The 14,983-nt window shown below is 38.8% G+C and overlaps 1 protein-coding gene across 7 annotated transcripts in view; it reads right to left on the reverse strand.

The window, feature by feature from the left end:
* Positions 1-14,983, reverse strand: part of CACNB2 (calcium voltage-gated channel auxiliary subunit beta 2) — a 246,585-nt gene that overhangs the window by 95,723 nt on the left and 135,879 nt on the right. Inside the window, exon 1 of one of the 7 annotated variants that reach the window (XM_064408528.1) lies at positions 14,111-14,482. The exons of the other annotated variants lie outside the window; for them this stretch is intronic. Within the exon in view, the coding sequence (XP_064264598.1) occupies positions 14,111-14,143 (33 nt within the window). The 5' untranslated portion in view covers positions 14,144-14,482. Of the gene's footprint in view, positions 1-14,110; positions 14,483-14,983 lie in introns of those variants that run through there. 7 annotated transcript variants of the gene reach the window in all.

Below are 14,983 nucleotides of genomic sequence, written 5' to 3' on the forward strand. Positions count from 1 at the left end.
CAAGAATAAACAGTCTTCAATGCTTTGAATGAATGAAAATATCTCTGGAAAGGCCTTTCGTACCTCTTGTCTATCACCTATCAAAATAATCTTGAAAAATTCCCTTTCTCCAGCATATATTTTCATAATTTTTTTTCTAAACCAAAAATACATTAGTTAATGTATAGATTGCATGATGCCAACTGTTCACATCCATTGGCTCATTTAGATTTGTCTCTGCAAGCCACCTGACTTAGTGCATCCTCACAGAGTGGATGAGGGTATCAAGCTAAAGGAAGCAATGCATGCCTGATTCTCCCATCCCAATCTACACAGCTGTCACTGCTTGCACAGCTCCACCAACTGTCCTTTGAAAGAAGGAGAGTGAGACAGTTCGTGATTCTGAGTCTGATCATTTCTAGAGCACTATCCCCATCTCTTTACTAAGAAATAAGACTGAAGGCTCTGCATGTTATTGTCTGTGTTTTTCATCTGCATGACAATGCAAGAATGTGGAGAGTATATACAATACTTGTTTACAATAAAAAATAGTAAAAGGTTCTAGGAAACCATCTGATAGTGTAAAATATACAATATTGAATAAACCTAAATGTATTTTCTCATAGACAAAACAGATCTTGTACTATGGATTTATGCTAACACTAGAACTAAGATTGCTTAAATGAAGATGGGCAGGGGTTTGTTTGTTAAAAGGGCAGGGTTTGTTTTAGACAACATGGAAACAGAAATATGCATGCTGATGAAGATGGTGCTAACCTGATCAGATTAGATGCTAACCTGAAAGGAAATAAAATATAAATTAATTGCAAAAGAAAAATTCAAGGAAATCATAAAAGCAAATGGTGTGGTGAACTTTCATAATTCATTGCTGGAGTATTTTTTGTGTTCTGGGACATTCACAGGTTGGAAAAATACAACAGATATTTTCCAGGACAACAACTGAACTCAGGTTTCTAAATTATTGCAACCTAGAAGACCAAGACTAAAAACCATTTTCTGTTTTTCAGACATAGGAGAAACATCAGGAACATTCGTTCTGCTTCAGAACAGACTTTGCCTGGGTCAGGAGAGCACGTTACATCATATCCCTCACAGAGCCATTTCCTCTTCTAGAGGATATACCACTGGTTGTTCTTTCATCTATTGTTGCAATACTGAATACTGGCAGAAAATACATACTTGATTGCCCTGCGACACACATCTCTGAGGAGCCTAGCTCCTTGCTGTTGATAACCTCCTTGTGGATGCTGAGGGATCTGGACTCCAGCCCCATTCCCTCAGGCTGTATCTGCAAGTCAAGTGATCCATCTGTAACCATCCTGGCAGGCCTCCACTGAATCATCCTCTCTGATTTATCCACATCTTTCTGTTGGGGCACCAAAACCAGTCACAGTCAAGCAGCTATGTTCTAATGAATGCTGTGATCATCTCTCTGGATAGAGTGCCTGTACTACTTTTCATAAAGTAATCATGAGTTTGGCATTTCAGAAGATTCTGCAACAAGAAATACAATAGAATTCTTCTCAAAAAGAGACAACATACACCTTTGGCAAACCTTCATTTTTTAGATTTGCTGTGCAACAGTCTACTTGTTCAAAAATTGTAAGACAAGCAGTATCTCACTATGTTGTAAAGCGACATTACTAATATGCTACCAGGATCAATCAACTTTTAAAAATCCTCAGATAAAGAGATTTACAAGTTTTTCTTACAAGTTTTTTTCTCCTTGCAAGTTTTTGGTTACAAATGAGTTTTCAGCAACTGCAGTGATGAAAGACACAAGAACAGAAACTCCAGTTCTGCAAGTCTTAAGGTCTCTAAGTATATTATGCTAACTTTCATCAAAGAAATACAAACAATCCTATGTCATCCCCGACAATTTGTTTTCTTCAGGAACTGCACGGGCTAGAGCCTGCTTTTTTGCTCTCTGATCCATTGTTTGGAAATTAAATTAATTTTCTCCTTAAACTCATATGGTTACGATCAGTCAAAAGTTCAATTTCTTCTAATCTACAAGGGGATCAGTTTCTACTTGAGGAATTACCACCCAAACATATCAGCTGTACCTCTGCTGCTGTCACTGCTGGCTTCCCACTGAGCGCCAGGAACATGACAAAGGTGGCTCTGAGATTGCTGCTCTGCTGTGCTAATCAGGAAAGCAACTCTTATTTGGATGAGAGTCCTAAAGATAGAGTGAACGAGGAGCAGCCAAATGTAGGTAGGTGGATGATGGGCATCATTCAGATTATCCAGAGGATGAGCACCATGACAAAACAGCAAAGAAGGACAAAGCCTCAAGAGGAGAAATATCAGGATAATATGAGAGAAATGTGAGAGAATAGTTAAAGCGTGTAAGAGATGGATGGCAGGCCAATGAGCATTTTCTGAACTTTTGCTAGTTCTTGCCTCTCTCTAGTTTAGCAGAAGAGAACACAAAAGAAGAAAGGAATCTTTTCTAGGATGAAAAATACTGTATAAAAATACCAAAAAGAAAAAAAAAAACAAAACAAAACAAAAAACAAAAAAAAAAAAAAACCACACAAAAAAAAAAAAAAAAAAATCCCCCACCAAACCTCAACATTATTTGGGCTTATATGCCTGGCATGAAAAGGATAGTTTGTAAGCTACTGTCTTCCTTTTGTTTATTTTTAACAATACACATTTTTACAACATTTAATCACTTCTGTACTCTATGAAGCTTTCCATTAAAGCCAGCCAATAAATACCCAGCAGTTCCAGGCTTCTGAATTGAAGCACACAGGTAGAAAGTGAATTCCACAACTGGTCTTTTCCTGCTTACAAGCATTCAGCAGGCTCTCTGTGCTCACCCTGATTTACATGAAGTCAGTCCCCTAAGTGTGCATGGGCAGGCAAAAATTTAAAAATGCTAAAAAACCCAAGATGCATCACCTCTCCTAGGTCACACCTATGGCCCATTCAGTAGACTGTATATGCACTGCTACACCACATTTGTATTCAAAACCCTTCAAACATTCTCCAGACACAACTAGCTAGATTCTCTGGTCAGGTAAAAGTCAGAAGTCACCACTAAATTCAAGACTTTAAGAAATCCTCCTGGCTCTCACATTTATGCCAGCTAAACTCAATTTTGGAGGAAAAAAAAGGATTTGGTATCTTATTTATTCTTTTTTTAATTTTACATTTATTCTTAACTGATTTCAAATAGTCAGAAACACTTCTTACAAAATATTGAAAAATTTTATTTACATAAACCAGAATGTCATTCTTGATTTGCACTGCTCTCCTTCCATGATTCCTTCTGTAAGAGTTATTCCATTTATGATCAGCAATAATTCACACAGTCAGCATCTCCCTTCCTGTTCAAAGTTTTTAACTTTACAATGCTTAAAAAAAGAATCATGGTTTATTGTTTCCTTCATCATGCAGAAGAAAAGGAAATGCTTGTTGCTGAAGCTGGCACAGTAACACAAGTGTACTCTTTTATAACCTCTCATGTTTTGTCAGTTGTCTGCAAACCTGGGTCTTTTCATGATTTCAAAAGGTGTCATTATTTTTATTCCTCTTAATTTTCAAAATCATCATAGCCTATGATATCCCTAGCAGTTCCTTCTTGCTTCCTGTCTTGATTATGCTAAACCAGACCTTATTTAAATTGAATAGCATTGTATTCACATCATAAAATCTAGCAGAGAAGTGCAAGGACAACACTTTCAATTGTTACAAGTCAAGCTGATCCACAAAACATGTTGTGTAACTGGCAGGATTAATCTCTCCCACTACACTTACAGACACAGATGTCCAGGTTTATTTAAAATAACCCTAAACAAAACAGCAAAATTTGCAGTGTTTGGATTTTTTTTAAATGTATGCATTTTACTGGGAGGCATTTGATTATAGGAATAGCTCAAATTTTAGTCCCAGCAAAGGCAAAAACAGCTCCAGGAAATGGTATCAGCTGAATTATGTTTTCTCCCTCAGCACACCAGGACAGTCCCATCCAGACCATTTTCCAGATGTTCTTACCTGCAAATTCCACTGAACCTCTGGATCCAAAGTGATGAGAACATTATTTTGTACTAAAGAGACATGACTGAACTGAATTATTAATTTTTCCTTACAAATCTATGTTCCTGTCAGGAGAGGAGGAGGATAACATTCACGCATGTAAAGAAAACCTCCTAGAAGGCAAAGCAGCTTAATTTATCAGGAAATAAGTGTATGTGGTGCTTATTTAAAAGAAAAAAAGCATTTTCCCAATGTCAAGTTCAAGTGAAATGCCCATCAGTAAAATCAAAAGTGCACATATGGTACTAAGGTCTTGTACAGGAAACCTGATGATTTCACTTAAGCATGTCTGAAGGCCACCCATTTTCTTGCCAGGATGTCCATAATGAATAACAGAATTACAGCACACAATATGAATTATTGTGTGAAGGAATGTTAGAAGAAATTAAGGGAAACAACACAACTTTCTTAAATATATGAGGTAAACCATAATATGACATATATGATAAATTGACTATATTCAAGCAACAATCTAATGCCTCTTTCATATCTCACTTTATAGATACTATTCCCTTATTTACATGGAATCCAGATTCCCTGGCAAAACAATCACAGTGAATTAAAGATTAAAGGCCTAAAATTTCAGAATGATGCTGGGCATCCTTCACTAACAGGAACTAAATCAGTTGCTGGGCAACTGCTGGACAAGATGAAATTTTCTAAGAGTGAGTTTTGACTTATGAAGTAAAAACATGGGGATTCCTCCTTTGTGCCCTGAAGATTTTTATATAGTCTGCATTCTCTCAGTGGAATCAAAGAAAAAAAGTAGACTGGTAAGAGGACATGTGGAGGAAAGGACATCTAGTCCAACCTCCTGCTCAAGAGTAGCACATTCAAAGCCACAGCAGATTGCTCACGACCCTGTCTAGTTTAGGTCTGACAATCTCCATAGATTAAAATTTTGCAATTTTACAAAGAGTTTTAGTTTTTAATCTCCTGCACCAAATAAAAGTGTAAAGAAGTTCTAAGAGTAATTATGTCTTAGGATAATAAACTATGAAGTTTGACATTTAGCCTCAAAAATTAGCCTACTGAGCTGCCTCCAGAAGCAGATAGAAACAATTCTATGAAGATATGCACAAAGTCAATTTCAGTAAAGCCCCTTTCTACACATATAATAAACTTCAATTACCTCCAGTGAAGAGGTAAAACTAAGTTTGCAATTTCCTTTCAGGCAAATACACTTCATGAAAATACATGTACATATATTTGAATTCATACTTAGTAGTTACTAAAAGGAATAGCTTTGAAATACTATTATGTTCTTATGATACTCAACTAGTAATATTAATGTATCAGCCTTGCTCCCAAAACCTGGCCTTTTATTGTTCCCTCTGCTTAAAGATTCTTGTAATGATCTACCTGTCCTTAGACTTAAGCAGTCAGCTGAGTAGGAAGCACTCTCATTTTGTATTTCAGAAACAAAATTGCTTTTCTTATACCAATAAAAATTACTTTCATTTAATGAATTTATTTTTAATAAGAACATCTGTATAGATATTTGTAAAAAACACAGAAACTGCCTTTAAAAAGTTTTAAAAAATTAACCCCAGTTTTTATTAATTCCATTTGACTGGTTTGTAAACTCTAACAGAACTCTAAAACTCTATCGTAAACCATAAAATATAATATGGAATTCTAGAATTTTAAATGCCAAAAATTCCTACGCATTGCTAAATTAAAATGTATAGAATCACACTGTGCTGTAAATGACAATGTAAAATGAAATGTGCACAGGAGAATTTTCCATGGATTTTAATCTTTGATTTCTTGGGGAAAAAACCTTTTAAAATGGCTGGTTCCCATTGGTCTGTAGTTACAGCAATGAAAACACCCAAGTTTTGCTAAAATTTTTCCTGGCAGAATCTCAGGCATTAATCTGGTCAGGGATATATAAAATAATAAAAATTAAAAAGCATGGCTATCATTACCACTTCTGTGTACATAGAAGACTGCTGAAAAAAGAATTGATGATTCCTATTAAAGATGTGTTACCTATCCGCTGGATTTTGTAATTCTTATTCATCACTGAAGTAATTATCTGGAAAGTAACATGCAGTGTAAGTAAACAAACAGCATTTCGTTTAGTCATTCCAGCTCCTGGAGCTTGTTTATAATTTAGAGAAGACATGTCTTCATGACAATAGATGTCCATGACTTCGATAAAGAGGTAGATGAATTTTTTTCCCTGTGACAGCCTTCCTGAGAGCCAGTGTAAAATAAGAAGAAATTATAGATTTCCTTTGATCAGCTGCTACTGAATTTGTTCAACAGAACAAATCATCTTACTTATAATCATCAACTGGAAAACAAAAACATATTCCCAAACAGACATAAACACACAGCCTCAACTGTAAAAGAAGAGGAAAACAGAGAAGAATTAAAAAAAAAAAAAAAAGGACTTGTGCCTCAAAAAGACTATCAAAGAAAACTCATATCAAATATTCTGAAATGGGATTTTAGGTCCTTGATTTCCCTGCATGGAAGGTTTTTATCAAAATGCCACTGGACTATATCCAGCCTGCCTGCTAGGAATGCTTAATTGAGCTGTTGTAACTGCTAGAGTTTTGAAAGGTCAAGAGAGCAACATGCTACCCAGGCTGCCAGCCACCACTCACACACCATTGATGGCAGAGTAGCTGTGCTGCCCAGGATAGGGAGGCTAAAACAGGCAGCCTGCTGCACCAGGCGAGCCGGCAGGATGGCAGACAGCACCAACATGCCTTCTTGACTTTAGCTTTCCATATGTGCTGTAGGGAAGTCACGATTTCCATTTTGCACATAAAACATCTTCTGCTAACCCTTCTGCTACCCCTTCTGCTACCTCACATCCATCCACAGGCTAAACAACGTAGACATCAAAATGCATGTCACAAATACTTAAGTGGAAAACAAACTTTAAAGCAATGCTATTATTAGAGGCAGAACACTGGGGTTCCTGCAAGACCTGGATTTATTTTGTACCATATTCATGCAAAGCATATGCATGTCCCAGTTCCTTGACTGAAGACATTCAAGCCCCCTTTTTCTAAATATCTCAACTTTTGCATGCAGGGCACCACCCCAAGCATTATAAGTTGATTACTTAAACCACATGCCATTAGTACCTTTTACCCAGAGGACATCTCTAGCTATATAGGTCTCCTGACATTTAATTAAATAAGAGCTATGAATATATGTGGCATGAGAAGGAGGAAGTTGTAAATAATTTCCAAAAGCCTGGACACACTCACACAGTGTGCAGAGGAATCCAAGAATTAAGTATGAAGCTGCATAAATCAGGGGAGCCCAACTAAGTCGGTTGTTGTTAACTCTGTACTGCCCTGCCTAGATTACTATTCCTACCATTAACACTTTTTTATGGCTACACTAGCTTCATAGAAATTCCTCATTAAAAAATGCTAATTTTTTTTCTGTCAAGGTCTGTAGAATAAATGATGAATATGGAATAGAAAAACTCACGTATTCCTGATCATGAAGTTATCAAGTTGTTTTTCTCCCCAAGTCCATGCTGGTTTACATCACTGAGGTAAAGTGCCTTGTGCAGCATGAGGGTGAGCAGTGCACTGCCGGCACTAGGTCATTATTACGGCCATTTCCTTCAAATGGAAATAAACTCAAACCAAGACCAATCGATGAATTTACAGATTTCATCAAGCCTTGGTGCTATCAATGCCAGGTCCTCTGAGAGACTTTCTTCCCTCCTTCCCACTGCTGTCTCACAAATAGAAAAGTAGCTAAGAGGTTCAGAGCTCCCTCAAACAGTTTGGTGGGACTTTTAAGTACTTTGATTTTGTTATTTTTTCTTAGTGTTTGTGAGGTGAACTGCACTGGTCCTGCCAACCCAGGCCAGTTTTCACACTCTATTTCTCTTACACTCTACTAAACATAAGTAAACTTCTCCTTTGCTATTTCATTACTTGGAGCTGGTCATTTGGGTTGGTTTCTAAATGTCAGAAACCATTTGACTTTCACAGGACTCCCTCTCACATGTGCCTCAGGCACAAACCTGCTTCTCAAACATCATGCACTGTCCATGATCCTCTTCCACAATAAAAGAAATGCTCATTCCCTTCCTTCATTGCATTCAGACACCACTCAGCACTAAACCAGTGCAAAAGGATCCAGATAAATTGCAGTCATTGACTTGCCTCATATTTTTTGTTGGAAATACCTATTTCTAAAAGTTATTTCCTGAAGGGAGAAACCTTGTCTTTAATCTCCCAGAGCTCCACACTCCCCAGGACCCTACATTAAAAAACAGGTGTTCTGAGCTCTACACAAGAGACAGCTGATTCACTGCTCACAGACTCATGTACGTAACAGGGACTACAGCTCCTGCCTCCACCCATGGCCTCCACAGAGATCCCAACCTCTTTATTGACTGTTCATGTGTTGGACAGTGGGGGCAGAAGTAGGGGAAGGTCAGACACACTACAAATACCTTCAATATACTCTCAAAAATATAAAAGGCTCCATCCTTAGTCACTGAAATTCAAATTAAAGACAGGAGGCAAGGAAATAGAAGCTATATGAAAGAAACGGTAACAACATTATTAAAAAATCTACTTCAGACAAACTACAGGACATTAGATTAAACACTGATTTTCTCTGGGGAAAGAAGTATGGTCACTACAGTTGTGCAAATCACTGTCTGGCAAGTACACTGGGTGCATTGGGAGTAACACAGAAATGACCAATACTTTCCTCTGCATGGGTTTATTGAGATTTTCCCCTCTAGAGTTTCCCTATTCTAAACTGAAACTGTTTCAGGAGCCATTCTGCTACACCAACAGAACCACCAGCTCTCCCAGGCTTTCCTTGGGGAAATCCCAAAACTCATATGCAGTGCTTAAACACAGCTGTGAGGTCTCTGAGCTAGTCACGGGGAATGATGCCATACAGAATGACCCTCATTTTTCCAATTTAGGAAAAGAAAACTGTATTGCTTCTACACTTTGGCTGCTGCAGAAAATCCACAGGAAAAAGGCTTGCTAAGGGTGACTGTTTCACAATCTACATCCAGCTCTGGATGTGAGCCCATCTATCTTCACATATAAGCACTTGTTTCTTCCACATAAGAGTTCTTCTTACTAAACACACAGTTTCAGGCATGAATAACTCCATTTCTTGTGCAGCTGTACAATATTTGCAGCTGAAAATTAACCAAGTGCTATTGTCACTAGAAACAAGCCAAGTGTCTCCTAAAATTTAAAGATAAAAAAATCAAATCATCAAGGGGTTTTTCAAAGGATGGACTCATGGCACTGAGGCAAAACTCAGAGACTGAATTTAATCTGACTGCCTTTCAAGTCTCTACTTCAAGTTACACTCACATGTTGTACAACTTATCTATCTGGACATAGCATTAGATATTGTTGTGTTAGGTTGAACTAAGGTGAACATGGAAAAGTCATTCCAAAATCTTACAGTTAAATTTTTACAGTGTTCTGCCACAGGTAATTTGCCAAACCATCCTTGTAATAACAAACATGCAGTTCAAGGGAGAGGTTGCCAAAGAAGCAATTCTGATTTATTCAGATATATTCCCATGTCAATCCACAGTATGATAAAAACTACCATTGCTAAAAAGTTACAAGTGACTCTCTCTGATATTAAACAACATCCTTTTCTCCCTTCACTCAGCTTCTGAAATAAGATAAGTAGCAATGACTCACAGTAAATACATCACTGTGTTCTCCCTACTGATTTCTAGGACTTAAAATATTTCTAAAATAGGTGGGGTTTTCCCTTGAAAATTAGCCCTCTCAGCAGAATGCCTGTACACACAGAATTGGGATCTGTCTGATTCATGAAGAACAGTCAAAAAGTAACTCTTCTCAAACCTGAATGGCATTTGACTGCTCCAAGATATTCCCCTCCTTTAGAAATTTAGCAGACAGATTTTCATACTTTTTGGAAGATAATTCTGCCTGGCAGGAGTAATGAATATAACTGGCATTTATCAACATCATACTTACTATTCCAAAAGAAGTGCTCCTCCTTCAAGAGGACATAGTAAAACTCAACAGAAGCGAAGATTTAATTTAAACAGACAAGTTTAAAACTTTTGCCTGGAGAACACAAGTGACAAATGCTCAATTTCCAAGGCAACCAAAACATATGCTCTGGACATCACAAGCAATTCACTGGACTTATAAAGAGGTTTCCCACTCTTTTTAAGGATATTTTCCAAGAAAAAATATATATGGAGATCAAAAAAAGCCAAGTTTTGACTTTCTTAGGAAAGTTAAAAATTGATCACAAAATTCTGAAAGTTGCATGCAATAGAGTGAATGAAATTCAATGATTTTTCTTAAATGACCAAAAACCAATAAAACTTGCTGCCTCTGAATTACTCTGCTAAAAGGACAGCTTCCCAGTGATTAGGTTTTTCTCAGAAGAAGTCCTACTTAACCCTACAGTGTTGGATCATGCCAATACTAATAATAATCATGCAGAGCCCAAAGTCTCTGCCAGGGGAGACTGCTGGTGGGAAGGAGAGACGAAACACTAAAGGTGTCCTGTGCCCAGCTGAGGACAAGTCAGTGCCATCAGCCCTGGCTCACCCCGGGAAGGCAGGAGGGATGGATGTGGCTGGAGCTGCCAGCACCCACAGCCCTGGCAAGGTCCACCTGAGGGAGGAAGAGCAGATGCTCTGCAGCCATGGGAAGTGCTCTGCTGGGCAAAGTGTAGTCCAGGGGCACAGCAGAGCCTCCCAAACTTGCAAGCACCCTCTGGAGTCCCATCATCCCTTATGTGGAACTCCAAAGTCTGCTGGGAGTAAGTTTTAGATGCTTTTGTTTTGGGAGAGTGATGCAGACTACGATCTACCAGGCATCTGTGAAAAGGAGCTCCCTCTTTCTGTTTCATTTTTGATGAACTACTCCAATTATGTTTAATTTATTTATTTATTCCTTTAACCAGAGGTTTATCTCACAAACAAACAGGAAAAGGCCTGAACAAACAAGTCACAGCCACAAATGAGACTGTTGGGCCTGCAGCTTTTTACAGTTTCCTGTATTTATGAAATTAAATTGCTTACTGTAGTCAAACACATCTACTTTGCCAGTTATGTGGCAAAGAATGCCTACAAAGATTTTATATGTTTATTTCATCACTCATAAAGAGCTTAATAAGCATCTGCTTAAAGTTTTAAAATGTAATGTGAAAGACACTGTGCATCCCAAGTAGAACATTTATAGAAATAATAATGGTAAAAAGGACCACTGCTACCTGGTTTATTATTAATAAATTTATTTATGTATTTTATTTATTTTAAAAAGATAGCTTTTGTCACTGTGTCATGACCTTTTGTTTTTATTTTTAATATGAAGTGGTCATAAACCCAAGCTTTTTTTCTTTTGGTAACTGATTCTTAAGCAATATTATCTTTGTCAGTTGGGGTTGGTGGGAGACAACATCAAAGTTTATCATTATCAGAAGTTTATCCAAGTTGATGATTATCATTATCAAAAGTTTATCAAAGTTGATGATTATCAGTGCTGTCAGATATCTGGACTTAGTATGCACTCAGAGTAAGCTAATAATTCAAGCTTGTTTATACACAGGAACAAAAAGAAAGCAAAGTGGATGCAAAAGTTGGTAGTAGCAGTCTGTGGCATTTGGCTATTAAATTCAGCTGGGTTAGAATACCACCTCAGATACTCACATTTCTGCAAACGCGTCTGCATCCTCACATGGACGTGTGTGTGCATATGAAATGCAAACAATGATCACACACAGTTCCATTTCTCTATTACTCAATGTAAATATTGAGTTTTAAGAGATGGATTTACTGAATTCCTCTAAGAGATGCTTTAATGATGCTGTTTCTTTCCATCAGTAGTCTCCTCCCTAGGATAAAAATCAAATTTTGTATGCAGAGCTAGAATTCCTTAAACTTATTTAAAATTGATTTAAATTAATAGTAAACTTAAAATTAAACCCTGAAATTCTTCACTGTCACTTTTCACTGACTTTGTCCTTCAGTGACTCAAGTAATTGTGTGGGAAGACAAAACAAATGTCTTTTCCACAGTACAGAGCATATGGCTTCATGAACAACAGATCTGTACAGATAGAAGTTTCACATTGATTTAGCTTTTACTGAACAATAAAAGTGTTCTTCAAGCTTTATGTACACCATCTATTCTATTTTACTTATCACTGAGTAAAGCAAACATCTTGGAAGTCTGGCTGCCAAAATAACACCAAAAAAGTGCATTCTTATTTTCCCCCAAACTGTCTTGCTCTAAAGAAAAAACTAAGAAGAAAAAACCCAAATGGTATTTTAGCCTGCACTTAGAGACACATTTTGTTTGAGGAGATCATTACTCTTCAGTTTCAAGGACCTTTAGAGAAAAAAAAAAAAAAAGGAAATTTAAAAACCCCAACACTACACAATTCATGGTGGGCTTCTTTTTCTACTGATGCTATTTCACTTTGCACAACTATGTTGTAGAAAAGGGACTGGAATGAGATGGCTCATGTGCCTGGGAAAGTTGTCTCAAACTTTGAACTACTTTCTATGACACAGAATACTTCAATATTTTTCAGAAGCTGAAACAGCATTAGAGAAAGAGATTGAGATTTGAATCCAAAGCTCTAACACCATTCTTCAGTCATCTAGGTTATTTTCAAGACATTTTAAAATTTCAGACTTGCTTGCTGTTTGAACCAGGAAGTAACTCCACAGGATACAGTGGAATGAAGAGGAAAATGCAGAAGTCTGTTAAGAGCAATTTTCTACCCTTTACGAATATCTGAATGTAACCAAATTAAAAAAAAAAAAGTTTCAAAGTTTAACACTCTGTCCTGCTTTACAATTTTTATACACAACATATATATATATACAATATATATATATAAACACTCTATAGCACAATCACTGCAGTGTCCTGTGGCTTACTGCTTTGGAAAAACTAAGTTCTTTTCAGCTCCCTAGCTTGGTTTGTGAAAGTTTGTGCAAGTCACACATACTCAAATGAGTTCAATGCGCAGACAGCTGCACTTAAATTATTTTCCTGAATGTCTTCTACATTTGTTGCATCTAAAATAGATAGCTGGCTGGAACTTAGAAAAAAAAAGAGGAAAAAAATCCAAAATAACTAAGTTAATTCCTTGAAATGTGTTGTAGAAACCAGACTGCCATAAAAGGCCTTTTCATACTTCAAAGAGCAACTTCAATAATCAAAACAAAACATTTGAAATTGCCAGTTATATGCAAAGAATGTAGCACTTTTTAGCTTGTGAAATTTTTTTTGATGTCCTATAGTAGAGTTCATACATATTTTTCAGTGTTATTCTTCCCTGAAGTTCCTTAGATTTGGACTCGGTCACAAATGCGTGTGGGTGGAAGAATCCAACCATTTTGCTAACAACGTAGCACTTGAACCACAGGCTGAAAAAATGCAAACTTTTATGTCTGCTAACAGTGTCATGCAAAAGTGTGGAGCTGTTTAGTGGTTTTCTTCTGGTCTTCTCTGACATCATCAACTTATTTCAAACACTGTTTTACACACGTACTTAAGTAAAGAGTGTCAGATCTTAACGTGGGTGTGTTTGGGTTTTTATAAGCCAGCTCTTTTGATGGACATTGCAGTACATTACAATGACATGCTTTGAACTTTTGTACAAAAGAAATGGTTTGGCAACATCCCCACAAACATACTATTAAGGCCACTTCCATGAGCTCCTTGTAGTCTATTTACATTGCAAAGTAAGAGACAAATTCTGAATTATTTGGAGGCATGGGTTTGCTTAACTCAGAGTCCAAACAGCCTCGTAATACTCAGTAGTTAAATACTTTCAACACCACCACAATGCAATAAACAAGACAAGGAAAGTAAATTCAGTTTTATCTACCAAATAGTGCCCCACTACTTGAAGAACTTGAAGAAAAATATCATACTTTAAAAGCAATCGAACTGGTGAATATTAAAGTTCAAACACAGAACAAACGATACTGACAGAAATTCAAAGCTGTCCAATAAACTCTGAGACTGGAGCATTAAAAGTAAGTAAAAACTAAGAAAAAAAAAAATCACTAGTTTACATCTTACCACTTCGTACTCCTCACTACCAAAAAGGTACATAGTTGCTCCCTGGCGGTCTGACACCAGTTGCCCGGAGCGCCCAGTAGCCTGAAGTCAGATCTTGCGCTGCATCCTCAGCTCCCGCGCCCCAGCCGGGCAGGCTTCCCAGGCTGCTTTCCCACGCCTGGGCTGCTCCTGGGGCACCGGGGCTCTGGGACATCCACTCGGAGTCGGCTGCGAGGGCCGCGGCACCGGCGGGATGGAAAACTGCGAAACTCCGCGGGCGGCAGCGGCAGCCCCGCGCCCGTGCCGAGCCGTGCGGGGCGGGACAGAGGGACGGGGCGGGACAGAGGGACGGGCCAGTGCGGGACAGAGGGACGGGCCAGTGCGGGACAGAGGGACGGGGCGGTGCGGGACAAAGGGACGGGACAAGACGGGAAGGGACGGGATGGGATGGAACAAGACGGGGCGGTGCGGGCTGAGGGATGGGGCGGTGCGGGCAGCGGGGGGCGGCAGCGCCGCGCTCCGGCCCTGCCCCGCCTGGCGCGACACCGCCCAAATGTGAGGGGGGAAAGAGCGTCCGGGGAGCCGCGGCTCGGACGGGCGGGCACGAGAGGAGCCGCCGGGACCCGTGAGGGACCCGTGAGGGGCCGGTGAGGGCCCGGGAGGAGCCGCCGGACCCGTGAGGGGCGGTGAGGGCCCGGCTGCTGCGGCCGGGGCCGGCCGGCAGCAGCGGGGGAGCCGCGGGGAGCTCGGTTCACACACACCCCTCGCTGCTCTGACCTGCTGCAGAAACCCATGCAGCTACCTCACTATCTGTGACTTAAAAAAGAAAAATCTCTTCTGAAAAACGAACAAACAAGCAAACAAACAGCCCAGAATAGTTTCCCTTTTGCATGT

Source organism: Passer domesticus, chromosome 1 (genome assembly GCF_036417665.1).
Source record: "Passer domesticus isolate bPasDom1 chromosome 1, bPasDom1.hap1, whole genome shotgun sequence".
Taxonomy (NCBI): Eukaryota; Metazoa; Chordata; class Aves; order Passeriformes; family Passeridae; genus Passer; species Passer domesticus.